General features: G+C 67.8%; 5 protein-coding genes across 5 annotated transcripts; 3 read left to right on the forward strand and 2 right to left on the reverse strand.

Moving 5' to 3' along the window:
- Position 1: 1 nt before the first annotated feature.
- On the forward strand, positions 2–12,834 carry CCDC142 (coiled-coil domain containing 142). Its single transcript, XM_068679387.1, is given in 11 exon segments — positions 2–395; positions 809–926; positions 1,035–1,149; positions 1,151–2,499; positions 2,572–2,727; positions 2,853–3,004; positions 3,099–3,263; positions 3,434–3,548; positions 3,630–3,807; positions 3,881–4,092; positions 12,528–12,834. Coding segments are annotated over 11 exon segments (2,850 nt in total). The 5' UTR covers positions 2–359; the 3' UTR covers positions 12,782–12,834.
- Positions 12,835–13,410: 576 nt separating this feature from the next.
- Positions 13,411–16,485, forward strand: LOC137855295 (programmed cell death protein 4-like). Its single transcript, XM_068679333.1, has 9 exons — positions 13,411–13,849; positions 14,280–14,377; positions 14,479–14,592; positions 14,869–15,090; positions 15,239–15,336; positions 15,399–15,513; positions 15,830–16,117; positions 16,207–16,346; positions 16,434–16,485. The coding sequence occupies exons 1-9, from the start codon at positions 13,411–13,413 to the stop codon at positions 16,483–16,485; spliced, it is 1,566 nt and encodes a 521-aa protein (XP_068535434.1).
- Positions 16,486–16,788: 303 nt separating this feature from the next.
- Positions 16,789–19,676, forward strand: MOGS (mannosyl-oligosaccharide glucosidase). Its single transcript, XM_068679388.1, has 4 exons — positions 16,789–17,155; positions 17,273–17,493; positions 17,597–17,790; positions 17,866–19,676. Exons 1-4 carry the CDS (start codon positions 16,804–16,806, stop codon positions 19,574–19,576), a joined length of 2,478 nt encoding a protein of 825 aa, XP_068535489.1. The 5' UTR covers positions 16,789–16,803; the 3' UTR covers positions 19,577–19,676.
- Positions 19,677–19,907: 231 nt separating this feature from the next.
- Positions 19,908–22,368, reverse strand: WBP1 (WW domain binding protein 1). The gene is made up of 4 exons (XM_068679433.1): positions 22,122–22,368; positions 21,476–21,578; positions 21,211–21,372; positions 19,908–21,023 (listed from the first exon to the last, which is right to left on the reverse strand). The coding sequence occupies exons 1-4, from the start codon at positions 22,188–22,190 to the stop codon at positions 20,359–20,361; spliced, it is 999 nt and encodes a 332-aa protein (XP_068535534.1). The 5' UTR covers positions 22,191–22,368; the 3' UTR covers positions 19,908–20,358.
- A 187-nt stretch (positions 22,369–22,555) lies between these two features.
- INO80B (INO80 complex subunit B) lies at positions 22,556–25,267 on the reverse strand. Its single transcript, XM_068679432.1, has 5 exons — positions 25,011–25,267; positions 24,615–24,807; positions 24,325–24,443; positions 23,807–23,988; positions 22,556–23,533 (listed from the first exon to the last, which is right to left on the reverse strand). The coding sequence occupies exons 1-5, from the start codon at positions 25,054–25,056 to the stop codon at positions 23,069–23,071; spliced, it is 1,005 nt and encodes a 334-aa protein (XP_068535533.1). The 5' UTR covers positions 25,057–25,267; the 3' UTR covers positions 22,556–23,068.
- Between the last annotated feature and the right edge of the window lie 262 nt (positions 25,268–25,529).

Raw genomic sequence — 25,529 nt, forward strand, 5'->3', positions numbered from 1 at the left:
TCCCGCTGGGCGCGGGCCGGAAGCGGGGCGCGGGCGGGGCGTGAGGCCGGGGCCGCCATGTCGGGTGCGGGCAGGACGGCGGCCCGCAGGGCTCAAGCGACAGCTCCCGGCCCTGGGGGGGGGGGGGGGATCTCCGGGGGGTCCCGCGGCCCCCGGGGGTCGCACCGTGGGCGCCGCCGCCTCTCCCGGGACACCGCCGTGCCCCCCTGCGGCCCTGCGGGTAGGCGGGGCCGGGCGCTGTGTGCCGGCTGTCCCTGCCCGCTGCCCTGCCCGGATTAGCGGGGCTCAGGGGCGCTAAGCTCATTTCCTGCCGGCGGCGGCCGCCCGTGCCCGGAGCCGTGCCCGGAGCCGTGCCCAGCATGCAGGACGGACGGCCCGGGAGGAGCTGCGGGCAGGTGAGGCCCCGCGGGGACCGGGCGGCCGGGCCGGGGCCGGGCCGGGGCGCGCAGCTCTGCCCATGGCGCCCGGCCCCGGCTGCGGGGGCGTCAGTTGGGGAACGGCCGGGCGGGCTGGGGGGGGCTCTGGGGCAGGGCCGTGCCGGGGCCGGGCCCAAGCTGCCGGGGGGGGAGGCGGCTCCGTGCTGCGGCCCGGCCCGGCCCTGAGGTCGCGGCCTGGCGGCGGCCCCGGGCCCGGCCCCGCTTTCGGCGTCTCCTTGGCAACGGCGCCCGCCCGCGGGGCGTCACGTGGCCCCGGCCCGGGAGGGGGCGTGGCTTCCCGGCTCGGCGGGCGCCGATTGGCGGCGGGAGGGGCGGGGGGGCGGGGCGCGCGCCGGAGGCCCCGCCCCCTGCTGAGCGCCCCCCGCCCGCAGCTGCCGCCCGCGGCCCGCCCCGCGCCGCTCCCGGTGCCCGTCCCGGTGCCCCCCCCGCCGGCCCTGCCCGCGCTGCCGCCGCTGCTGCCGCCACTGCCCGCCCCGCCCGCGGAGCCAGGTGAGCGCCGCCGCCCCGCGTCCTCCCCGCCTCGCGCCCGGTTCGGTGCCGCTCCCGGTACCGCTCCCGGTGCCAACCCCGGTGCCGGTCCCGGTCCCGTCCCCGCAGGCGGCGGTTCCCGGGCCGGCCTGGCCCGCTCGCTGCGCAAGGCGGAGGCCATGCTGCGGAGCTGCGTGGGGCCCGGGCTGCGGCGCCTGCTGCCCCCCCCCCCCGCACGGCCCGGACGAAGCCGCGGAGGAGCGCCCCGAGGAGCTGGCGGGGCTGGAGCGGAGCCTGGCGGGGCTGCGCCGCGCCTTCCGCGCCTGGGAGGACCCCCGCACCGAGACCTTCCGCGGCCACGTGCGGCACGAGCCCGCCGACGCCTTCTCCTTCCACCCGCTGCACCCGCGCGTGGCTGAGCGCGGCGCCACCCTGCAGGCGCTGCTGCAGCACCGACACCTCCTGCGCCTGGCCCGCGAGTACTGCCGCCGCCTGCACGCCGCCTCCGCCTTCCTCCGACGGCTGCTGGCAGGGTCAGCCCGGCCGCTGCGGGGGCTGTGCGAGGAGCTGCGGGCGCACGCCGGGCACTGGAGCGCGCTGCAGCGGCGGATGCGCGGCGAGGCCGGGCTGCGGCCGCTGCTGCTGCGGCGCCACGAGGCGGTGGCGCACATGCGGAGGGCGCTGGGGCTGCTGGCGCTGCAGGCAGCACGGCTGCTGGAGGCGCGGGTCGAGGAGGAGCTGCGGGGCTTGGCGAGGGTCGCACCCCCGGGTGCCCCCCCGGCGCTGCTCGCTGACCTCTTCCAAGGGCTGGAGATCTACAACCGCGTGCTGGGAGACCTGGACCCCGAGCTGGGCTCCGTCCCGGGCTGCGCGGCAAAGGGGCTGCCCCGCGCCTTCCCCCTGCACCGGGTGCTGGCGCTGCTGGCGGCTGAGCGCGGCCGGCTGGCGGCCAAGCGGCTCGGGCAGCTCCTGCAGCACGGGGCGGGGGGTGCCACGCTTTGGCCTCCGGCTGGTTGCCCCGTCACGGCGCAGGACGTGGGGCCTTTGGGCCGGGGAGTGCTGCGGAACCTCCCCGAGGAGCTGCGGGCGCTGTGCGTGGAGGACAAGGAGCTCGTTGGCCCCATCCTGGAGGTGCTGGTGGCCTCCGCTGACAGCCTCTGGCGCCACGTGCTCAGCGAGGCGGGGAGCCCCCTGCCCCCATGCACAGCCCCGCAGCCGGGCTCCCCGGGCTGGAAGTCGGTGCGCTGGCTGGACGCGTCCCACGCGGCAGCGGCCGAGGCCCTGTACGCCCGGTACCTCCCCCTCTTCTGGGACGCCACCAGCGCCGCGCTGGGCCTGCGCCTGGAGCTGCTGGACCTCGGGGCAGGATGGACCCCCGGCAGCACGCGGGAGCTGCACCAGGCACTCACCCAGGGTCCCTGCGGAGTGGCCGCCTCCGGGAGACCCCCAGCCCTGCACCGGGGGCTCAGAGTCCTGCAGGGCGTCCCTCAGCGCTGTCCCCCTGCAGCCTGCGTCCCCCCGGAGTGCCAGGAGGAGCTGGAGCGGCTCTGCCTGTGCCTGCTGTGCCAGGGAGTCCTGCGCACCTGGGAGCGAGGTACGGGCTGCGGGGTGGCTGGGGGGGCCCTGCCTGGTGCCCAGCACCGCTCACCCCGTGTCCCCCTCGCAGATTTCAGCCGGGCGCTGGGCTCGGGGCTGTGTGACCGGTGCTCAGCGGTGCCGGGGCCGTCGGGGGGAGCGGCGCAGAGCGGCACCGCCCGGCTCCTGCAGCAGCTCTACCCAGCCCTGGCCTTCGCCCTGCGGCACCTGCCGCCCACACCGGAGGGTGAGTGGCACCTTGTGGCCTGGGGACAGGGACAGTCCCTCTGCTGGCCCTGCTGTGCCGAGCTCCTGCTAGGTGCGGTGTCACCGCAGCCACCACAACGTCCCCACCGCTCTGTCTGCCCCCAGGCAGCCCCCCCGGCTCGCCCTGCCTGCGCCTGCAGCTGCTGGGCCGGTGCCTGGCCACGGTGCAGGCCTCCTGCTCCTGGCTGATGGGCAAAGCCTTCCAGTTCCTGGCGTCCTGGTCCCTCCACCAGTTCTTGCTCGTCACCCAGGGAGACCTGCAGGTGAGGGCAGGGCCGGGGTGGGGGCACAGGGGGCTCAGCCCCACTGCAGGGCTGGGGGCAGGATTTGGGTCACTCTTCCCTCTTCCACCTGCAGCTGCTGAAGGCTGAGACGGACGCGCTGGTGCTGCTGGTGGGTGCAGCCTTCCCGGAGCCCGGGGACAGCCTCCAGCACCTCGCACCCCACCAGCGGCTCCGGTGCCACCAGGAGCTGTGGCTGTGCCAGCAGATCCGCTCCATGGCTGCCAGCATCCAGGTAGGGCTGAGCACTGCCAGCGGCTCCTGTGCCACAGCCCCGGGTGCCAGCAGCCGCCACGCACCGAGCTGTGCGGTGTGTCAGAGAGGTCCCGCAGCGGGGAGGGGGGTGGTTTGGCACAGCAGGGTGCTGGGCTGCACAGCCCCAGCTCCCCTCGCTCTGCTCCCCAGCAATTCGCGGGGGACGTGCTGAGGATGTTCTCCACCGACTGCAAGCGGATGTCGGCCGAGATCTTTGACCAGACCATGCCGCTGGGCAAGCACTGGCGGGTCAGCCTCCGAGCCGGTGGGTGGCAGGCACCCTGATCCCCCCCCCCCCCCCATCCCGTGTAGGGCCACGGAGCTGACCGGGTCCCTGTCCCCACAGAGCTGCCCAGCTCCCCCAGCGACTACGCAGCGGCAGCGGTGCAGACGGTGCTGGGCCAGGTCCTGCAGGGGGCCCAGCTGCTGCCCCGCGACTCCCAGGTGCCCACCCTGGCCCGGGTGACGACGGCCTTCGTGGAGGCCTGGCTGGATCACATCCTGGCTCGGAAGATCAAGTTCAGGTGAGGGGGCGGCGGGGCAGGGGCTGGGCGGGGGCCGTGGCCGGGGGCGCCCAGGCTGAGGTGTGGTGCACAGCCTGCAGGGCGCCCTGCAGCTGCAGCAGGACTTCGCGCTGGTGCGGGACCTGGTGCAGTCGGAGCACTACGGGCTGGCACCCGAGACCCGGCAGTCGCTGCTGTCCCTGCGCGTCTTCCAGCAGATGGACAGCGCCATCCTCTGCCTGCTGCAGCAGCCCAGCGGCAAGGCATACCTGGCCTCACAGCCCTGGCCCTCCCTGCGCCAGTGCTGTGAGTGGGGACGGGGACGGGGATGGGATGGGATGGGGATGGGATGGGGATGGGAGGGGGATGGGGATGGGGATGGGATGGGGATGGGATGGGGTGGGGAGGGAATGGGAATAAGGAGGGGATGGTGTCCTGGTTTCAGTTAGCACAGAATTAATTTTCTTCCTAGTAGCTGGTGGAATGCTGTGTTTTGGCTTAGGATGAGAAAAGTGCTGATAACACCCCGATGCTTTAATTGTTGCAGAGCAGTGCTTATACTAAGCCAAGGACATCTCAGCCTTTTGCTCTGTCCTGCCAACGGGCAGGCTGGGGGTGCAGTAAGAGCTGGGAGGGGACAGACCCAGGACAGGTGACCCAAACTAGCCAAAGGGGTATTCCATACCATCTGACGTCATGCTAAACAATATATAGGGGTGGCTAGCCGGGGGGAGGGGACCGGACTGCTCGGGGTTAGGCTGGGCATCGGTCAGCGAGTGGTGAGCAATTGCATTGTGCATCACTTGTTTGTACATACTATTATTACTTTCCTATTATCACCATTGTATTATTATTGTTATTATTTTTATTATTATTTTGTTATTATTATTTTCCTGTCTTATTAAACTGTCTTTATCTCAACTCACGGGCTTCACTTTCCATTTCTCTCCCCCGTCCCAGAGAGGGAGGGGGGAGGGTGAGCGAACGGCTGTGTGGTGTTTAGCTGCCGGCCGGGTTAAACCACGACAGCCTTTTTGGCGCCCAACGTGGGGCCCGAAAGGTTGAGATAACGGCAGATCTGACCAGAGTGTGTTAAACTAAAATTGGTGTAAGGATTAGACCTGCTTAATAGTCACTTGTCATGATGCTGATTGCTTTAATCTCAACTCTGCTGCGCCTGTTTTCCAAATTGAGTATTATAGTACATTATTTTCCGTATTTGCTCTCTGTCGTGTTGTTTATCCTCTCCGGGCCCTGGTTTCAGATCATTATGGTGCTGTGTGTTGTAGCAATGGCTTATGAGACGATGAAATATGTGGTCATGACTCTAACTTGTTATTTGTATTCAGTAACATCGTCGACTCTGTACTTTGGAAACTGTATCTTGGAAACTATTAGCAATTATACCTATTGTTTTTTTCCATTAGGGAGTCAATCTGTGGAGGGGAAAGGGGAGGATATTTTTCCTTACTTGCTTACTCTCCCTTTCTCCTTCACCACCCCTGTATCCTCCTGGGTCACTCTGCCTTCCTCCTTCACCACCCTCTTATCCCCTGAGCTTGTCACAATAGCTCTCCAAGATATTGAATATTTCTGGAATACTCAGAGTACCATAGTCTTGTTGTTCTGCCTCATGAATGCACTTCAGGTTCTGCTTAAAGTTAAACAACTACTTGGGAAGCTCTTTCGGAGATGTGCCCGGAGGCAGGATAGTTGTGGGTGGCAGGGAGTATGGGCGGATATGGGCAGGCATCTAGAGCAGTTGGCACCCCCAGTGTGTTGGAAATTCACCCCTGAACAATGGCAAAATCCTCAAAAACTGGCAGAATGCTTGAAAAAAAGGTGTCATGATTCTGGCAGTTCTAAAGTAACACAAATCATTGTAACGTGCTGGGGCCTGGCTCATGCCTATCGAGCTGCCATTGATACTGCTATCAACTTAGTGACAGACCCTGCGGCCACTCCAAGCCCTGTGACAGATCCAACGGCCACTGTGACCCCTACGGTGGACTCGGCAGCCGCTCCAGATCCAGTTCCTGCAGCCGCTCCAGATCCGGTTCCTGCAGCCACTCCAGTCCCAGCTCCTGCAGCCGCTCCAGTCCCAGCTCCTGCAGCCGCTCCAGCTCCAGCTCCTGCAACTGCTCCAGTTCCAGCTCCTGCAGCCGCTCCAGCTCCAGCTCCTGCAGTCGCCCCAGCTCCAGCTCCTGCAACTGCTCCAGCTCCAGCTCCTGCAGCCGCTCCAGCTCCAGCTCCTGCAGCCGCCCCAGCTCCAGCTCCTGCAACTGCTCCAGCTCCAGCTCCTGCAGCCGCTCCAGCTCCAGCTCCTGCAGCCGCTCCAGTCCCAGCTCCTGCAGCCGCTCCAGCTCCAGCTCCTACTGCTGCTCCAGTCCCAGCTCCTGCAACTGCTCCAGCTCCTGCAGCCGCTCCAGCTCCTGTGGCCGTGTCAGAGAAACGAGCTGTAGCAGTGCAAGTTGATCCTGCAGAGGGTATTCCAATCCCTGTAACGGGGTCAGAGAAACGAGCTGTAGCAGTGCAAGCTGCCCCTGCAGAGGGTATTCCAACCCCTGTGGCAGACCCTGTAACAAAGTCAGAGAAACGAGCAGTAGCAGTGCAAGCTGCCCCTGTAGAGAAGGTGAAAATATGGTACAGAAATTCAAGTCGTTTAGAACGCAGAGAGTCTTCTGCCAATCCAGGTAAGGCTTCTGCCAAAACTAAGTATAGAGATGACGAAGATGATGACGACGCTGGGCCATCAAGGATTCAGGAGGAGGAAGATGAGGATGCCGAAAGAGCAACAGTAACTACCCGAAGCCTAAACGAGCGCGAGCTACGAGATGTGCGAAAAGATTTTGGTCGCTGTATAGGTGAGCAGCTTGTCACCTGGCTGCTCCGGTGCTGGGACTCTGGAGCCAATTGTGTGGAATTAGACGGCAGGGAAGCCAGACGGTTGGGATCCCTTGCTCGAGACGCCGGCATTGACAAAGCAATTGCAGATGGAGCACGACCCACCAGCCTCTGGAGGCGTCTCCTCTCAGCTGTGAGGGAAAGGTATCCCTTCAAGGAAGATATTTTATGTGTACCAGGCAAGTGGACCACTATGGAGAAGGGAATCCAGTACCTGAGGGAATTAGCCGTACGGGAAGTGATTTATGAGGATCCAGACCAGACACAAACATCCAAAGATCCAGATGCAGTCAAGTGTACACGACCCATGTGGCGGAAGTTTGTACGGAGTGCACCATCATCATATGCCAGCTCATTGGCAGTAATGGCCTGGAAAGAGGATGAGGAACCCACAGTGGATGAAGCGGCTAAACAACTCCGGCAGTACGAAGAAAGTCTCTCCTCTTCCTTACAGGCCTGCGTCTCAGCTGTGGAGAAACTGTCTGAAGAGGTCCACCAACTTAAAGAGAATCTATCTTCCCCCCAACCTGAACCAACCAGTGCCCACCGACCAAAAGAGAACACTTGGGAGAAACTTTCTGAAAAGGTTCACCAACTTGAAGAGAGATTATTCTCCTCTGCACCTGCACAAAGCAGTGTCTCAGCTGTCAGGGGTAGGCGTTCACCCACACAAGGAAGACGATATGGTGGGTACTCACCCCGTGCCACCCTGTGGTTTTACTTACGAGACCATGGAGAGGACATGAGAAAATGGGATGGAAAATCTACCGCAACCCTAGAGGCACGGGTACGTGAGTTGCAAAAGAAAACAATCAGGAAAAAAGGATTCTCCGAAAAGTTTGCTGCTCCAACTTCCAGCAGACAATCCTTCAAACACAGAAACGAAGAAGATTCTGACCAGGATTAGGGGGGCCCTGCCTCCAGCCAGGGGGAGGAAAGGGACAATCGAGTTTATTGGACTGTGTGGATTCGATGGCCTGGCACATCACGCGCACAGAAGTATAAGGCTTTAGTAGACACCGGTGCACAATGTACTATAATGCCATCGAGCTATAAAGGACCAGAGCCCATCTATATTTGTGGAGTGACAGGAGGATCTCAGCAGTTGACTGTATTGGAGGCTGAAGTGAGTCTGACTGGGAATGAGTGGGAAAAGCACCGTATTGTGACTGGCCCGGATGCTCCATGTATCCTTGGCATAGACTATCTTAGAAGAGGATATTGCAAGGACCCAAAAGGGTTCCGGTGGGCTTTTGGTATAGCTGCCTTAGAGACAGAGGGCATTAAACAATTATCTACCTTGCCTGGTCTCTCAGAGGACCCCTCTGTTGTGGGGTTGCTGAGGGTCGAAGAACAGCAAGTGCCAATCGCTACCACAACTGTGCACCGGCGGCAATATCGCACTAACCGAGACTCCCTGATTCCCATCCATAAGCTAATTCGTCAATTGGAGAGCCAAGGAGTGATCAGTAAGACCCATTCACCTTTCAATAGCCCCATATGGCCAGTGCGAAAGTCTAATGGCGAGTGGAGACTAACAGTGGACTATCGTGGCCTGAACGAAGTCACGCCACCACTGAGTGCTGCAGTGCCGGACATGCTGGAACTTCAGTATGAACTTGAATCGAGGGCAGCCAAGTGGTACGCCACAATTGATATCGCTAATGCATTTTTCTCCATCCCTCTAGCAGCAGAGTGCAGGCCACAATTTGCCTTCACTTGGAGGGGAGTCCAATATACTTGGAATAGGCTGCCCCAGGGGTGGAAACACAGCCCTACCATTTGCCATGGGCTGATCCAGTCTGCGCTAGAGCAGGGGGAAGCTCCTGAACACCTGCAGTACATCGATGACATTATTGTGTGGGGTGACACAGCAGAGGAAGTTTTCGAGAAAGGGAAGAAAATAGTCCAAATCCTTCTGAAAGCCGGTTTTGCCATAAAACAGAATAAAGTCAAAGGACCTGCACGAGAGATCCAGTTTTTAGGAATAAAATGGCAAGATGGACGTCGTCAAATCCCAATGGATGTGATCAACAAAATAACAGCTATGTCTCCACCAACTAACAAAAAAGAAACACAGACTTTCCTAGGTGTTGTGGGGTTTTGGAGAATGCACATCCCAAATTACAGTCTGATTGTAAACCCGCTCTACCAAGTAACCCGTAAGAAGAATGAGTTTGAATGGGGCCCTGAACAACGACAAGCCTTTGAACAAATCAAGCAGGAAATAGTCCATGCAGTAGCCCTTGGGCCAGTTCGAACAGGACCAGATGTAAAGAATGTGCTCTACACTGCAGCCGGGGAGAACGGCCCCACCTGGAGCCTCTGGCAGAAAGAACCTGGGGAAACTCGAGGTCGGCCCCTGGGGTTTTGGAGTCGGGGATACAGAGGATCTGAGGCCCGCTATACTCCAACTGAAAAGGAGATATTGGCAGCATATGAAGGAGTTCGATCTGCTTCGGAGGTGGTCGGTACTGAAGCGCAGCTCCTCCTAGCACCCCGATTGCCGGTACTAGGCTGGATGTTCAAGGGAAGGGTCCCCTCTACGCATCATGCAACTGATGCTACATGGAGCAAGTGGGTTGCACTGATTACTCAGCGGGCTCGAATAGGAAACCCCAGTCGCCCAGGAATATTGGAAGTGATCATGGACTGGCCAGAAGGCAAATACTTTGGAATATCATCAGAGGAGGAGGTGGGTCGTGCTGAAGAAGCCCCACTGTACAACCAGTTGCCAGAGAATGAAAAGAAATATGCCCTGTTCACTGATGGGTCCTGTCGTATTGTGGGGAAGCATCGGAGATGGAAGGCTGCTGTCTGGAGTCCTACGCGACGAGTTGCAGAAGCTGCTGAGGGAGAAGGTGAATCGAGTCAGTTTGCAGAAGTGAAAGCCATTCAGCTGGCTTTAGACATTGCTGAACGAGAAAAATGGCCAGTTCTCTATCTCTACACCGATTCATGGATGGTAGCAAATGCCCTGTGGGGATGGTTACAGCAATGGAAGCAAAACAACTGGCAGCGTAGGGGCAAACCCATCTGGGCTGCTGCATTGTGGCAAGATATTGCTGCTCGGGTAGAGAACCTGGCTGTGAAAGTACGCCACGTAGATGCTCATGTGCCCAAGAATCGGGCTACTGAAGAACATCAAAACAACCAGCAGGTGGATCAGGCTGCTAAGATTGAAGTAGCTCAGGTGGACTTGGATTGGCAGCATAAAGGTGAATTATTTATAGCCCGATGGGCCCATGACACCTCAGGCCATCAAGGTAGAGACGCAACATACAGATGGGCTCGTGATCGAGGGGTGGACTTGACCATGGACGCTATAGCACAGGTTATTCATGACTGTGAAACATGTGCTGCAATCAAGCAAGCCAAACGGTCAAAGCCTCTTTGGTATGGAGGACGATGGCTGAAATATAAATATGGAGAGGCCTGGCAGATTGATTACATCACACTCCCTCAAACTCGCAATGGCAAGCGCCACGTACTTACAATGGTGGAAGCAACCACCGGATGGTTGGAAACATATCCTGTGCCTCATGCCACCGCCCGGAACACCATCCTGGGCCTTGAAAAGCAAGTCCTATGGCGACATGGCACCCCAGAAAGAATAGAATCAGACAATGGGACTCACTTCCGAAACAACCTTATAGACACTTGGGCCAAAGAACATGGTATTGAATGGGTGTATCACATCCCCTATCATGCACCAGCCTCCGGGAAAGTTGAACGATACAATGGCCTGTTAAAGACTACCTTGAAAGCAATGGGCGCTGGGACGTTCAAAAACTGGGATACGCATTTAGCAAAGGCCACCTGGTTAGTCAATACTAGGGGATCTACCAACCGAGCTGGACCTGCCCAATCAAACCTGTTACGTACTGTAGATGGGGATAAAGTTCCTGTAGTGCATGTAAAAAATATGCTGGGTAAAACAGTCTGGGCTACTCCTGCCTCAGGAAAAGGCAAACCTATTCGTGGAATTGTTTTCGCTCAGGGACCTGGATACACTTGGTGGGTGATGCAAAAGAACGGAGAGGTCCGGTGTGTACCTCAAGGAGATTTAATACTGGGTGAGAATAGCCCATGAACTGAATTGTACCATGTTAAATAGTATATTATACTGTATGTTATCACTACCATGATTACTATAGGTGACTAATTAGAATGTATGGAAAAGAGTGTAACCTGAGCATGACATAAATGGTATGGAATAAGGGGTGGATAGATGTCCTGGTTTCAGTTAGCACAGAATTAATTTTCTTCCTAGTAGCTGGTGGAATGCTGTGTTTTGGCTTAGGATGAGAAAAGTGCTGATAACACCCCGATGCTTTAATTGTTGCAGAGCAGTGCTTATACTAAGCCAAGGACATCTCAGCCTTTTGCTCTGTCCTGCCAACGGGCAGGCTGGGGGTGCAGTAAGAGCTGGGAGGGGACAGACCCAGGACAGGTGACCCAAACTAGCCAAAGGGGTATTCCATACCATCTGACGTCATGCTAAACAATATATAGGGGTGGCTAGCCGGGGGGAGGGGACCGGACTGCTCGGGGTTAGGCTGGGCATCGGTCAGCGAGTGGTGAGCAATTGCATTGTGCATCACTTGTTTGTACATACTATTATTACTTTCCTATTATCACCATTGTATTATTATTGTTATTATTTTTATTATTATTTTGTTATTATTATTTTCCTGTCTTATTAAACTGTCTTTATCTCAACTCACGGGCTTCACTTTCCATTTCTCTCCCCCGTCCCAGAGAGGGAGGGGGGAGGGTGAGCGAACGGCTGTGTGGTGTTTAGCTGCCGGCCGGGTTAAACCACGACAGATGGGGATGGGATGGGGATGGGATGGGGTGGGGAGGGAATGGGAATAAGGAGGGGATGGGGATGGGATGGGGATGGGGATGGGATGGGGATGGGAGGGGGATGGGGATGGGAGGGGGATGGGGATGGGGATGGGATGGGATGGGGATGGGATGGGGTGGGGAGGGAATGGGAATAAGGAGGGGATGGGGATGGGATGGGGATGGGATGGGGATGGGATGGGATGGGGATGGGGATGGGATGGGGATGGGATGGGATGGGGATGGGATGGGGTGGGGAGGGAATGGGAATAAGGAGGGGATGGGGATGGGGATGGGATGGGGATGGGGATGGGGATGGGGTGGGGATGGGGATGGGGATGGGATGGGATGGGGATGGGATGGGGTGGGGAGGGAATGGGAATAAGGAGGGGATGGGGATGGGGATGGGATGGGGATGGGGATGGGATGGGGATGGGGATGGGGATGGGAGGGGGATGGGAGGGGGATGGGGATGGGATGGGGATGGGGATGGGATGGGGATGGGATGGGGTGGGGATGGGGATGGGGATGGGATGGGATGGGGATGGGGATGGGGATGGGGATGGGGATGGGGATGGGATGGGATGGGGATGGGATGGGGTGGGGAGGGAATGGGAATAAGGAGGGGATGGGGATGGGATGGGGTGGGGATGGGGTGGGGAGGGAATGGGAATGGGGATGGGGATGGGGATGGGGATAAGGAGGGGATGGGGATGGGGATGGGATGGGATGGGGATGGGGATGGGGATAAGGAGGGGATGGGGATGGGATGGGATGGGGATGGGGATGGGGATGGGGATGGGATGGGGATGGGGATGGGATGGGGATGGGGATGGGGATGGGATGGGGATGGGAGCCCCCATCACCAGCCTGCAGCTCCCGTGGTGCCTGGCTCAGGCTCCTCACCCCCCCGGTGTCGGGGAGCTCAGGATGGGGGGCACAGGGCAGGACCCATCCCTCCTGTGACCCCCTCTCCTCTCCCCATCCAGGCTCCAACAACGGTGCCCACACGCAGGAGCTGGGTGCGAGCAGCCTGCACAGCCTGGAGACCCTGGAGGTGCCGGGGGCTGCGGCGGGGCCCCCCCCGGCCTCCCCCAGCACCGAGGCTCCCGGCCGGCCGCGCGCCCCCCCCGAGTCGTACCTGGTGGGCAGCCAGCAGCAGTGGCTGTCGCTGCGGCTGCGCGGGGCCCGGCGCTGGCGTGTGCCCGGCCTGCCCTGCATGGCCAAGAGCCCCGAGGGCTGAGCAGCAATAAAGTGCCCGCGGGGCAGAGCCGGGCTCCGGGCCTCTGTCCCCTTCCCCGTGGGGGGGGGGGTCCCGTGGGAGCGCCCCGGGGGGGGGGGGGCAGCCCCTGCCCTGGCTGTGGGATCCTCCCCGTGCCCGTGGGGGTGTCCGATGGGGACACCCGGTGTGTGCTGAGCCCGGCCCCGGTCCCGCTGTCCCCGAGGGGCTCCCCCAAGCCCGGTGCAGCTCTGGCCGTGCTCGCCCGGTGCTGCCCGGGGCCGGTGTGGGGTGCGGGGGGGGGTCCCCAGGAGGGGGTCGGGGTCCGCACCGCGCCGCTGCCCACCCCCGGGATCCCTCCGTGCCCCCGCGTCTCGTCTCTTTCCCCTCTCTCCCGCCCCCCTTGGTGCCGCCGTGCCCGGTGCCGGGGCCTCCCGGCCCCCCGGTGCTCCCCGCGCCCGGTGCCGGCGGGACTACGGCTCCCATCATGCCGCCGCCGCCGCCGCCGCCGCCCCCGGTCACTTCCTCCGCGCGGCGGGGCGGGGCGGGGTCGGGCCGAGCCCAGCGCCCCTTCCCCGTCCCGGTCCCCGTCCCCATCCCGGTCCCGGTCCCGGTCCCCGTCCCGGTGCCGCCTCGGGCCCGGCCCCGCCGCGATGTCCGCCGCCAGCGCGGCCGAGCTGGGCGCCGCCGACCGCGCCCCCTTCGCCACGGCAAGTACCGGCACCGGCACCGGCACCGGGACCGGGACCGGGGCGGGGCGGGGCGGGGCGGGGGCGCCGGGTCCCGGCGGGGCGCGCGGTGACGGTGCCGGTGCTGCGCAGGGCCCGTGCCCGGCGGGCGCCGAGGAGGACGGGGCCGAGGAGCTGGCGGGGGCCGGGGGGGCGCTGCCCTGGGCCCCCCGCGAGAAGCAGCTGCACGAGGCGCGCCTCAAGGCCAAGGCCAAGCGGCGGCTGCGGCGCGCCTCGTCCCGGGACTCGGCCCGAGAGTCGCTGTCCGAGGGCGCCGAGCCCGGCCCCGAGCCCGGCAGCCCCAAGGGCAGGGCCCACGACCGCAAGTCCCGCATGGGCAAGGGCCGCGGGCTGCCCAAGAAAGGTGAGGGGCGGGCTGGGACCCCCGGGGGGCTGGGGACCCCCCCGCCACGTCCCCTTGGGGCTGGGGATCCCGCACAGCCCTGTCCCCCCCCCATGGGGCTGGGATTCCCCCTCCGTTTCCTTCCAGGGCTGGGACCCCCACGCGGCCCTTTCACCCCCCCCACCATGAGGCTGGGACCCCCCCCCTTCCATTTCCCCCGGGGCTGGGACCCCCGCACAGCCCTGTCACCCCCCATGGGGCTGGGACACCCCCCTGCATCCTCCCTGCCCCGCAATGCCCCATCACCTCCCCACGAGCTTTCCCCCTCCTCCCTCCCCACTCCCCAAGGGGCACGGCTCCCTCCCAGCCCCCCCGGCTGGCCCTGCTGGTAGCCCCCCCCCGGCTAGTCCCAGTGCCCCCCACGGCTGAGCCCTACCTGTGCCCGGTGCAGGCGGTGCCGGGGGCAAGGGCGTGTGGGGTGCCCCCGGCGTGGTGTACGGCTACCAGGAGCCCGACGCCCGCGACCCCAACTACGATGAGGTGGCTCAGGTACAGCCCCGGCCCCCTCCCCGAGCCCCTGCCTGGGGCAGCCCCCACTGCGGGCAGCCAACTGGGACCCCACCTTTAGCCACATCTGTCCGTCCCCGCAGGGGGACACGGTGTATGCCACCGTGGTGCCCGAGCTGGAGGAGGACGAGCTGGAGAAGAACGTGCAGCCCATGGTGCTGGAGTACTTTGAGCACGGGGACACCAGTGAGGTCATGGTGCGTCGGGGAGGGGGAGAGGGGACCCTTGGTGAGGGGGACGGGGCCGGCTGGTGCGGGGCAGGGTCCCGGGAGGGGAAGGGTCCCTTGGAGCGAGGAGGGGGGTCCCTTGCTGGTGGAAGCCCTTTGGAAGGGGCAGGGTCCCTTGGGGAGGGGACGGGGTGCCTCGGCGATGGGGAGGGGAGATGCAGGGGCCAGGCTGGTGTGGGGAAGGGTCTGGGGAGGGGCAGGGTCTGGGGGGTGTGCGTGGGGCCGGCATTAACGTGCTGGGCGCAGGCGCTGCTGCGGGGGCTGAACCTGGGCAGCCAGAAGCACGCGGTGCCCTCGCTGGCGGTGGCGCTGGCGCTGGAGGGCAAGGCCAGCCACCGCGAGCTGACATCCCGCCTGCTGTCCGACCTGGTGGGCCGCGTGGTGAGCCCCGAGGACATCGCCTGGGCCTTCGACAAGATGCTGCAGGACCTGCCCGACCTCATCCTCGACACCCCCGAGGCCCCCCAGGTGTCAGCGGGCGCGGGGACGCGGCCGTGCCGGGGCTGCCGTGCGGGGAGGTGGCTGTGCCGGGATGGGGGGGGCGGCGGTGCCAGGGGGTGCCGGGGGGAACGCGGCCACGCTGGCGGTGGGCCACGCGCTGACACCGTGCCCCCAGATGCTGGGGCAGTTCATCGCCCGGGCGGTGGCCGACCACGCGCTGCCCCTGGATTTCCTGGAGCGCTACAAGGGGCGCGTGGACTGCGAGCACGCCAGGTAAGCGCCGCCCCGGCCCCCGCTGCCCGCCCCGCGCCCGGCCCTCACCCCGTCCTCCGCAGGGCCGCCCTCGACCGCGCCGCCGTCCTGCTGCGCATCAAGCGCGACGTCAACCGGCTCGACAACGTCTGGGGCGTGGGGGGCGGCCAGCGCCCCGTCAAGCACCTGGTCAAGGAGGTCAGCGCGCGGCCGGCCCCGCGTGCATCCCGCACCGCGTCCCCCGGTCCTGCCCGTGCCCCGTCCCTGCAGATGTCCCCGCGCTTTGTCCCCTCAGCCCTGCCCATGCCTCCAGACGTGCCCCGCGTGTCCCCCGCCGCACCCCTCTGGACCTGCACGCCCCCGTGGCATCCCCTGCTCATGTCCCTGCGTCTGCTCTGCCACACCAGCAGCACCCCCAGCTGCCTCAGTGCCACCCCCACATCAGGACCCCGTTCCCAGCCGTCCCCACACAAAGTCCCTGCTGTGTCCCCACCGCAGCCGTCTCTGTCCCCAGATGAACCTGCTGCTGCGGGAGTACCTGCTCTCCGGGGAGGTGTCGGAGGCCGAGCGCTGCCTGCGGGCGCTGGAGGTGCCGCACTTCCACCATGAGCTGGTGTACGAGGTGAGGGGCTGGGGGGGCTGGGGGTGCCGGGGGGGCTCCATGGCCCTGCTTGACGCCCGCTGCCTGCAGGCGGTGGTGATGGTGCTGGAGGGCTCTGGGGACGCGCCGGTGACGATGATGGTGACACTGCTGAAGGTGCTGTGGGAGACGGGGCTGGTGACGCTGGACCAGATGAACCGGGTGAGCGCGGAGACAACCTTCAGGGGGGCCGGGGGGTGCGGGGCGGGGGTCCCAGGGCTGACGCCTGCAGTGTCCCCGCGACCCCCCAGGGCTTCCAGCGGGTGTACGCGGAGCTGGGGGACATCAGCCTGGACGTGCCCCTGGCGCACGGGCTCCTGGAGCGGCTGGTGGAGCTCTGCTTCCAGCGCGGCATCATCACCAGGGCGCTGCGCGACGCCTGCCCCGCCAGGTACGGGGACACGGGGGGGGGATGGGGGGCGGCGGGGCCTTCATCCCCTCACCCCCTCCTCATCCTCATCCTCATCCTCCTCCGCAGGGGACGGAAGCGCTTCGTCAGCGAGGGCGACGGGGGCCAGGTCAAGCAGTGAGCGCCGGGCACGGCCCCCCCGGGCACCGAGGGCCCCCCCGAGGCTCCCCCGGGAACGGACCCGGACCCAGACCCGGACCCGGACGCGGACCCCGCGGCGGAGCCGGGGCCGCCGGTGCGGGCGGGGCGGGCGCGGGCACAATAAAAGCGGCTTCCAGGGACGAGCGCGTCTGCGTCTGCGGCTCCGGCCCCGCCGCTACCGGGGGCGCCTCGGTCGCGCCCCCCCCCCCGAGCAGCGGCCCCCGGAGGCGCCGGCAGAGGGCGCTGCCCCCCCCCCGGGGCTCTGCGCCCCCCCCTCCCCGACCGGTGACGCGCGGCGATGGCGGCGGAGCGGCGGCGGCGGGGAGCGGAGGGGCCGCGGGAGGCGCGGGGGCGGCCCCGGGAGCGGGATCGGGAGCGGGGCGCGGCGCGGGGGGCGCGGGGGGGGCGGGCGGCGCTGGGGCTGGCGGCGGCGCTGGCGCTGGGGCTGGGGCTGGCGGCGGCGGCGGCGGCGCTGGGGCAGTGGGGCCGGTGGCGAGCGGCCGCCCGCGCCGCCAGCCCGCATCCCGCGCCCCCCGCGCTGCCCCCCGGTGCCACCGGGCCCCGCGCCGCGCCCCGCCGCTTCTGGGGCTCCTACCGGCCACACGTCTACTTCGGCATGAAGACACGCAGCCCCCGAGCCGTCGTCACCGGTACGCGGCGGGGACGGGGGAAAATGGGGAGGGGGGTCGGGGGTCGGGGGTCGGGACCGGGGGACCGGGGACCGGGGACCGGCAGCCCGCTGAGCGCCCCCCGCCCCGCGCCCCCAGGGCTGATGTGGCTGCAGCAGCGGGAGGCGGGGGGCGGCCTGCGGCACACGTGCGAGCAGGGTGACGGGCTGGCGAGCTACGGCTGGCTGCGGCACGACGGCGACAACTTCGGGGTGCAGGAGCTGCGCGACCGGGGGCTGCTGCTGCGCACAGAGTTCGTCAAACGGCCCGGAGGGGAGCACGGCGGGGACTGGAGCTGGCGCGTCACCGCCCGGCCAGAGGTGGGTGCTGCCGCCCGCGACCCCCCCGGACATCGGCGTCCCCAGGAGGGGAACGCAGGCGGCTCTGGGACCCCCTGATCCAGACGTGTCCCCCCTCCCGCAGGGCGCGGGCAGCCCGGCCTCCCTCGTCTCCCTCTTCTTCTACGTGGCCACGGACGGGCAGGGGACGCTGCAGCCGCACGTGGAGGACCGGACGCGGCTGGGCGCCGTGAGCGGGACGTCCGAGGAGCTGGGGGACTTCAGGATCACCTTCCTCAGGCCCACCTCGGAGAGCGGGGAGGGCTCCACGTACAGCAGGTGCCTCGTGGCGTCCGCGCCCCCCCCCCCCCGTCCCCGGGGTGCCGCCGGGCGCTGACTTCTCTGTGCTTGCAGCTACCACTACCTGGACGCGTGGAGCCCGGGGCTGCACCGCCTCACCGACGTGGTGCGGAGCAGCCTGAGCGACCGCTTCGTCTTCTCCCCTCCGGGGGGGCCCCGGCAGCGCTTCCTGGCCGTGGACACCTTCCGCGGGCTGCCAGGAGCGGTGGAGGCCCCGCGCAGCCACCTGCTGCTGCACCAGGTGACGCTGCGGCTGCCGGCCCGCGTGGAGGTGACCTTCGAGTCGGGCAGCGTGCGGGACCGGCGCGGGCCGCTGGCGGGGCCGGCGCTGACGGCGGAGCTGGCGCGGCACGAGGCCGCCTTCGAGCGGCGCTTCGAGGAGACCTTCGGCCTGGAGCGCAAGGGCTTCCCGCCCGCCCAGCGCCGCTTCGCCCAGGCCGCCCTCAGCAACATGCTGGGCGGGATGGGCTACTTCCACGGGCGCTCCCTGGTGCAGTCCCCGCTGCACGAGCGCCCCGTGCCCTACGCCGAGACCTCCCTGTTCACCGCCGTGCCCTCCCGCTCCTTCTTCCCCCGCGGCTTCCTCTGGGACGAGGGCTTCCACCAGCTGCTGCTGGCGCGCTGGGACCCCGAGCTGAGCCGCGAGGTGATCGCGCACTGGTTCGACCTGATGAACGCGGAGGGCTGGATCCCGCGGGAGCAGATCCTGGGCGAGGAGGCGCTGGCCAAGGTGCCCCCCGAGTTCGTGGTGCAGCACAGCGAGACCGCCAACCCCCCCACGCTCTTCCTGGCGCTGCAGCGGCTGCTGGGGACGGCCCCGCTGCCCTACCTGCGCCGCCTCTTCCCCCGCCTGCGCGCCTGGTACGAGTGGTACAACAGCACCCAGGCCGGGCCCCTGCCCTACACCTTCCGCTGGCGCGGCCGCGACACCGACCCCGAGCGCTTCCTCAACCCCAAGACGCTGGCGTCGGGGCTGGACGATTACCCCCGCGCCTCGCACCCCTCGGCGGACGAGCGGCACCTCGACCTGCGCTGCTGGATGGCGCTGGCCTCCCAGGTGCTGGCAGAGGCGGCCGAACGGCTGGGGGAGCCGGCGGAGCCCTACCGGCACATGCAGCGGGCGCTGAGCGACAGCGAGCTGCTGGAGCGCCTGCACTGGGCCGAGGAGCTGGGCGCCTTCGCCGACTACGGCAACCACAGCCGGGCGGTGGGGCTGCGGCGCGAGGCGGGGCGGGCGGCCCCCGGGCGGCCCCCCCCGGAACCCCGGCTGGTGCGCGTGGTGCGCGAGGCGCCTCAGCCCCGCTTCGTGGGGGCGCTGGGCTACGTCAGCCTCTTCCCGCTGCTGCTGCAGCTGCTGCCCCCCGACTCGCCGCGCCTGGCCCCGCTGCTGGCCGCCATGCGCAGCGAGAAGCAGCTCTGGACGCCCTTCGGGCTGCGCTCGCTCGCCCGCGACAGCCCCCTGTACATGCAGCGCAACACGGAGCACGACCCCCCGTACTGGCGGGGCTCCGTCTGGGTCAACATCAACTACCTGGCGCTGCGGGCGCTGCACGCCTACGGCAGCCTCCCGGGGCCGCACCGGGAGCGGGCGGCGGAGCTGTACCGTGAGCTGCGGCACAACCTCGTGGCCAACCTGTACCGGCAGTACGCCGACAGCGGCTACCTCTGGGAGCACTACAGCGACAGCAGCGGCGCGGGGCAGGGCTCCCACCCCTTCACCGGCTGGTCGGCGCTGGTGGTGCTGGTGATGGCCGAGGACTACTAGGGCAGGGCGCAACGGGGGGCCTGGCTTTCTCAGGGGCAGGTGGAGGCGCCCCGGATCTGGGGTCGAGTCCTCCACCGACAATAAACCTCAGCCGTGACGAGCCTCGGTGCCTGTGTCAGGGATGGGTGCGAGGGGCCGGGTGAGCAGCGCTGCTGCCCCCAAACCTCCTGGGCTCCAGCTGTCCTGGTCCTCCCCTGCTGTGGGGAGGGGGGCAGCATCGCCTCGCTGCTGTGTCCCTGCCCGTGGGGAAAGATTTGGGGACGGGGGGGGTGTCACAGCTCAGCCCCAGCTCCACAGCACCCTGCGCTCCCCCAGAGGAAGGCGGCGGGGCCATAATTCCACATCTCTTTAATGATGAGGGGACGCTACTCGGGCCCCGCACACAGACCTGCAGGCTGCTGCGGGACAGAGCCACCCCCCCGGCCGGGGCCCGGCTCCCTGGAAGCAGTTCAGAGGGGACAGCGGGGGGCACGGCGGCGCCGCGGCGGGGCCATCCCGGGGGCTCCGCGGTGAGAGTCCACAGCCCGGGGATGGCGGCAGAGCCCGCGGGGGGCCGCAGCGGGGAGCGGAGGCGGGGGAAGGCGGCCCTGCCGCACCCGGGGCCCTCTGAGCAGGGGCGGTTTCGGCACCGCGGTGCCCCCAGCCCGGCTGCTCCAAGGCGGGGAGCGGCGGCGCGAGCCGTGGCGGCGGGGAGAGGCGCGGGCGGCACCGGGCCGGCCCCGCGGGCAGGGGGATGGTGGCGGCGGCGCGGCGGGAGAGGCGGCAGGGCCGGGCCGGGCCCCTCAGACGGGCAGGGTGGGAGCGCCCGGCTCCCCGCTGCCCCCCTCGGCCGGGACGCTGCGCCGGGCCGGGGGCGGCGCGGGGCCGGCCTTGCCCAGCAGGCGCACGGCCTCGCCCTCGCTCTCCTCGCCGCCCTCCTCCTCCTGGCAGCGCCCCACCTCGATGCCCGAGTCGCCGGTCAGGCGCCGGTGCCGGTAGTGCTCGCCGCCCTCCTCCTCCTCCGGGGCCGCGCCACCCTCCTCCTCCTCGCCTTCCTCGATGTCCGAGCAGCGGTGGCAGTCGGCCTCGAAGAAGTCCACGTTGGAGGAGAAGAGGGCGTGCTTGTGCGGGGCCGTGCGGGCGGGCAGCTCCTCGGGCAGCTCCCAGCTGGCGCCGGTGCCGGTGCTGCTGGTGCCGCCCTCCTCGCTGGGCGTGCTGGCCCGGCTGCGCTCCGTCTCGTCCGTCACCTGCACCGACAGCGAGGTGCTGCTGGGGGACGTCACGCAGCTCGACTCGCAGGAGCAGCTGGTGTAGTTCTCCGAGCTGGGCGAGAGCGTGAGGCTGCTGGAGCCCAGGCGGCTGCGCGGCCCGCTCAGCTGGGCCAGGATGGCGCTGTAGGGCGGCGGCGGCGTGCTGGGCCGGTGGGCCACCTCCTCGTAGGCAGGCAGCTTGAAGGAAGCCAGCATCCCTGCGGGGGGCACGGGGTGAGCACGGCAACGGGAGCCCCCCACCAGCCCTAACGGCACCCCCCTCTGCAGGGCGCAGCCACCCCAAACCACCGCAGCCCCGTCCATCCCCAGGGGGTTCCTCGGGACCGGGACGAGCACGGAGCCGAGCGCGGGGCCCTGGGGACGCGCGGGGGCAGCGGCACTCACTGAGATCCATCATGGAGGTGGGGTAGTTGCAGGCACCGTGGTAGGCGATGAGGTTGATCTCCCGCTGCCGCTGCTGCTGCTGCAGGCGCAGCTTGGCCCGGCGGTGCCGGTAGGCACAGCAGCAGCTGAAGAGGATGAGGATGGTCCAGAGCAGCCAGAACCCTGCGGAGGCAGAGCGGGGGGTGACCGTCCCGTCCCGTCCCGTCCCGTCCCGCCGCCCCCGCCTGCCCCGCGCCCGGCCCCCCCACGGCCCCGCCGCACTCACACCACAGCTCGTAGTAGTAGGTGCAGCAGCCGGTCTCTCCGCAGCAGTGCCCGGTCTCGCACACGTAGGGCTGGTTGTTCACCCCCGGGCAGTACTCCCGGGCCTGCGGGGGGCAGCGGCACCGTCACGGGAGGGGGGCACGGAGCTGGGACGGGCCCCGACACCGCTGCTGGGCACCGGGACCGGACCGGGGGGGCTGGGATGGAACGGGACGGGACGGGACCGGGAAGGACAGGATGGGACGGGACCGGGGAAGACGGGACGGGGCTGAACGGGACGGGCCCAGCCGGTGCCGCCCCGCCGGGGCCGGTCCCGCCGGTACGGATGGGACCGGGCGGGACAGAACTGAACGGAACCGGACGGGACGGGAAAGGATGGGGCCGGGCAGGACAGGACCGGACAGGCCAGGACAGGACCGGTCGGAACGGAACGGGACGGGACGGGACCGGGTGGGACGGAACCGGACGGGACCGGGGAAGACACGATGGGACGCGACCGGACGGGGCCGGACGGGACGGGAAGGGAAAGGACGGGACCGGACGGGGCCGGGCAGGACGGAACTGAACGGAACCGGACAGGCCAGGACGGGCCCGGTCGGGACGGGACGGGACGGAGCTGAACGGGCCGGGCCCGGTGCCGCCGGTACCTGCTGGTGCTGCCGGCCCAGCAGCGCGGCCCAGGCCCCCTCGGCGCCGCCGCTCCCGGGCCGCTCCATGGCGCCGCCTACAGCCCGCCGCGGCCCCGCGCCGGCTCCTCCCGCTCGGCCGCCCCGGCCCCCGCCGCCCGCAGCAGCAGCCGCTGTCCCCCCGCCGCCGCCGCCGCCCCCATGGCGGCCGCCGGGGTCGCCGCCGCCGCCCGGGCCGCAGCCGCCGCCGCCGCCATCGCTCCCGGGCCCGAGGTCCCGCCCCCTCCGCGGAGGCCGCGGCCAATCGGGCGCCGCCTCGCCGCCGCCGGCCAATCGGCGCCGCCGCCGCCGCCCTGCCCCAGCCAATCGGGTGCCGTCTGCCCGCTCCTCACGCCCAACAACAGAGACAAAGGGACCGAGCCCCGCCCCCGCGGGGAGTGGCGGCGGAGGCAGCCAATCGGAGGCCGAGCACCGCCTCCCCAGCCGTGACGGACGTAGCTACTGCCCAATGGGAGCCTAGACCTCCGAAGCAGCGCATGATGGACAGCCACAGCCACCAATGGCGAACTCGACCCCGCCCCAGAGGCGGACCCTCAGCGGCCCGCAGCTAAACAGACGCGAAACCACTGCTCGGACGAAAGATTGGCGGATAGGCCGACCAACCAGCGGCGTTGTTCTTTGACAGACAGCGCTCCCAGCCAATAGGGCCCGCCCGCAGGTGCCCGCCCCCCCACAAACCCCACCCTCCGGCCCCGCCCCCTTTCCCGGTGCGGGGCGTGCTCGGGGGGCGGGGCCAGGACCGGGGGGGCGGGGCTGGGCCCGAGGCTGGGCCCCCCCCACGGCCCGGGCACGGGGCCCACCGGGGACCCCCCAGAGAGCCCCCGGGACCCCCCCGGTCCCAGCGGTGCCCCCAGCCCCGTCCCGTGCCCCCGGTCCCGTCCCGTGCCCCCAGTCCCGTGGTCCCGGCGCTAGGCCGCAGCCTCCTGCAGCCGCAGGTTCTTCTTGTAGCAGGCCAGGCTGCAGAGGGGCAGCCCGGTGCGGGAGCAGGAGTAGCGCTTGTGGTTGGAGCAGCCGCTGACCCCGCACAGCGCGGGCGGCGGCACGGCGGGGGCGGGCGCGGGCAGCAGCGGCAGCGCCATGCCGGCCGGGAAGGACACGGTGATGCGGTCGGCGGCGTTGCAGTAGTGCACCACGGGGCACGGCGCCTGCTTGGCCCGGCGCTCCCGCAGCGTCTTCACCTTGGCCTTGTTGGTCTTGGTGAGGCGCTCGATGGTCTGGTTCTTGTTCTCCTCCGCCTTCTTGGCCGCCTGCAGGCGCCGCTTGCGGGCCCGCTCCTCCCGCTTCACCAGCATCTCCTCCGTCATCTCCTTCGTCTTGTAGCCCATGGGCAGCTCCAGCAGCGGCTGGCTCTGCTGCTTGTGCAGGAGGGCTTTCTGCGGGGGCCACGGGGGCGCCGTCAGGCTGGAGGCAGGTGGGGGCACCCCAACCAGGGCCCCCCATCCCCATCCCTCCAAGGGCACGGAGGCTCCGACCCGATTCCCAGCCAGCTCTGGGGTCCCCACGCTCCTCATCTCACCAGAGCCAGCCGCCTCTGGGGCAGCACCCAAACCGGGCAGGATGCCCCCGGCTGGGGGCTCCACACAATGGCCCCAGGGCAGTCCACCCAACCCCATCACAGCCCCATTGCTCCATCCTGCCACCCTCACCTGTCTTGCTGTCAGCAGGGACTCATCCACCTCCTTCTTGAGCTCCCCGTTGTCGTCCAGCTCACCCTTCTCCAGGGCATCGAGCCAGCGCTCTTCTTCCTCCTCCTCCTCCTCACGGGCAGGGAAGCAGCTCTCCGAGTCCAGGTCCGGCAGGGGTGAGGGGTCCAGGTTGCTGTCCTCATCTGGGCCGGGCAGCAAGGGACAGAACGGTCACTGTGGAGCACAGCTGCCGTGTCTGCTCCATCCTGGGGTGATGCCGTGCCCAAACTGCATCACATTCTCCCCATGATGCAGGAACCATCTCTGAGCCCCTCAGTGAGGCACTGGACACTCACAGCCTGCTTAAAGCCTGCAGGAGGGAACCAGAACATCCCCACAGGGCCCCCGCTCTTGCTCCAGCCCCTCCACCTACCCCTACAGCCCAACACTCCCTCAGAGACCCTCCATCCCCAACGTTTGCCCGCACTGTGCCCACAGCGGTGGCAGCGCCCCGGGGCTGGCCGAGCCCCAGCACTCACCCAGCCATGCCCGGTACTGCTCGATGGGCACCCCCTCCGTGGGCTCGTCCTCCTCATCCACCACCATCAGCGGGGAGGGGGAGCGCTGTGCCTCGGGGACCACCGTGAAGGTCGGCACGCTGCGGAGAGAGCGCGGCAGCCCCTGAGGCCGGGACAGGGCTCTGGGGGGTGGGGGCAGGCACCGGTGCTGTGGGGCTGGGGGCGCTGGGGCAGTGGGACGCGGGGGGGGCTGGGGCCAGCCGGGCCCCTGTACCAGGCAGGGTCTGGGGACACAGCGGCCGCGCGCTCACCTCTTGGTGCCCAGGATCTGCCCCCCGAGCTTGATCTTGAGCTTGAGCTGCGGCTTCCGCAGGGCGGCTCCAGGCTCCGCGGGCTCCAGCGCGGGCGGCCCGGGCTCGTGGTGGTGTTTCTTCTTGTGCTTCTTCTTGTGCTTCTTGTGCTTCTTCTTGTGCGAGCCGTGCCCGCCGCCATCGTCCTCCTCGCCTGCGGGGCACCGCCGTCAGCCCCGCCCGGAGCCCCGGCCGCGGGACCCCGCCAGGGGAGAACGGGGCCGCCCGGCGGGGCCGCCACCGGGGCTCCCGGGGCTGCGGCCTGGCCGCCGGCCGAGCCAGGGGCACCGGGCCCGGCCCGCGGGGAGCGCCGGGAAGCGCCCGGCCCCGGCCCGCCCCGGCCGCGCGGGGTCTCACCGTGCTCGCCGCCCTCGGCCCTGCCCCGCCGCCACGCCTTGCTCATCCGGCCGAGCCGCCCGCGCCCGGTGGCGGTGCTGGCCCCGAAGCCCAAACCCGCGCCGTGGGGGAACCGATTCCGGCCGGACCCGCTTCCGCCCGCCGCAGGGCACCGCGCGCAGCCTCAGCAGGGCGAGGGGGCGCCGCTGCCGCCATCTTTGAAGCGGGCAGAGTCCGCCGGGCTCCGCTGCCCGGGTGGGAACCGCTGCTCCGCGCCCTGCGGCCGGGCCCGCGCCTGCCCCGCCTCGGCTCGGCCACGGCGCGGGGGGGGCCCGGGGCTGGGGGGCGGGGCGGGGGGGGGCAGGGGAGGGGCCGGGCCCGCCGGTACCGGGGCGCTCCGCGGCCATCCCGGGTCAGCGCCCGCGGCCGGGGGTCCCGCGGAGCCCCACGCGTGGGGCACGGCGGCGGCCACGCGCGTGTGCGCAGCCCCGGGCACGCGCCCAGGCCACCTGCACGCCCCCCCGGCACGGGCACGGGCAC

This window comes from Anas acuta, chromosome 4 (genome assembly GCF_963932015.1).
Source record: "Anas acuta chromosome 4, bAnaAcu1.1, whole genome shotgun sequence".
NCBI classification, from domain to species: domain Eukaryota; kingdom Metazoa; phylum Chordata; class Aves; order Anseriformes; family Anatidae; genus Anas; species Anas acuta.

Coding starts and splice junctions, on each gene's coding strand:
- LOC137855295 (XM_068679333.1), top strand. CDS start 13,411: ATGTCCGCCGCCAGCGCGGCCGAGCTGGGCGCCGCCGACCGCGCCCCC. Junction 14,593..14,868: donor GGGACACCAGTGAGGTCATG/GTGCGTCGGGGA, acceptor TGCTGGGCGCAG/GCGCTGCTGCGGGGGCTGAA. Junction 16,347..16,433: donor CGCGACGCCTGCCCCGCCAG/GTACGGGGACAC, acceptor CCTCCTCCGCAG/GGGACGGAAGCGCTTCGTCA.
- INO80B (XM_068679432.1), bottom strand. CDS start 25,056: ATGAGCAAGGCGTGGCGGCGGGGCAGGGCCGAGGGCGGCGAGCACG. Junction 24,808..25,010: donor GGCCGAGGGCGGCGAGCACG/GTGAGACCCCGC, acceptor GGTGCCCCGCAG/GCGAGGAGGACGATGGCGGC. Junction 23,534..23,806: donor CCCTGCTGACAGCAAGACAG/GTGAGGGTGGCA, acceptor TGGCCCCCGCAG/AAAGCCCTCCTGCACAAGCA.
- WBP1 (XM_068679433.1), bottom strand. CDS start 22,190: ATGGAGCGGCCCGGGAGCGGCGGCGCCGAGGGGGCCTGGGCCGCGCTG. Junction 21,579..22,121: donor TGGGCCGGCAGCACCAGCAG/GTACCGGCGGCA, acceptor TGCCCCCCGCAG/GCCCGGGAGTACTGCCCGGG. Junction 21,024..21,210: donor CACCTCCATGATGGATCTCA/GTGAGTGCCGCT, acceptor TGCCCCCCGCAG/GGATGCTGGCTTCCTTCAAG.
- MOGS (XM_068679388.1), top strand. CDS start 16,804: ATGGCGGCGGAGCGGCGGCGGCGGGGAGCGGAGGGGCCGCGGGAGGCG. Junction 17,156..17,272: donor CCCCCGAGCCGTCGTCACCG/GTACGCGGCGGG, acceptor CCGCGCCCCCAG/GGCTGATGTGGCTGCAGCAG. Junction 17,791..17,865: donor GAGGGCTCCACGTACAGCAG/GTGCCTCGTGGC, acceptor CTGTGCTTGCAG/CTACCACTACCTGGACGCGT.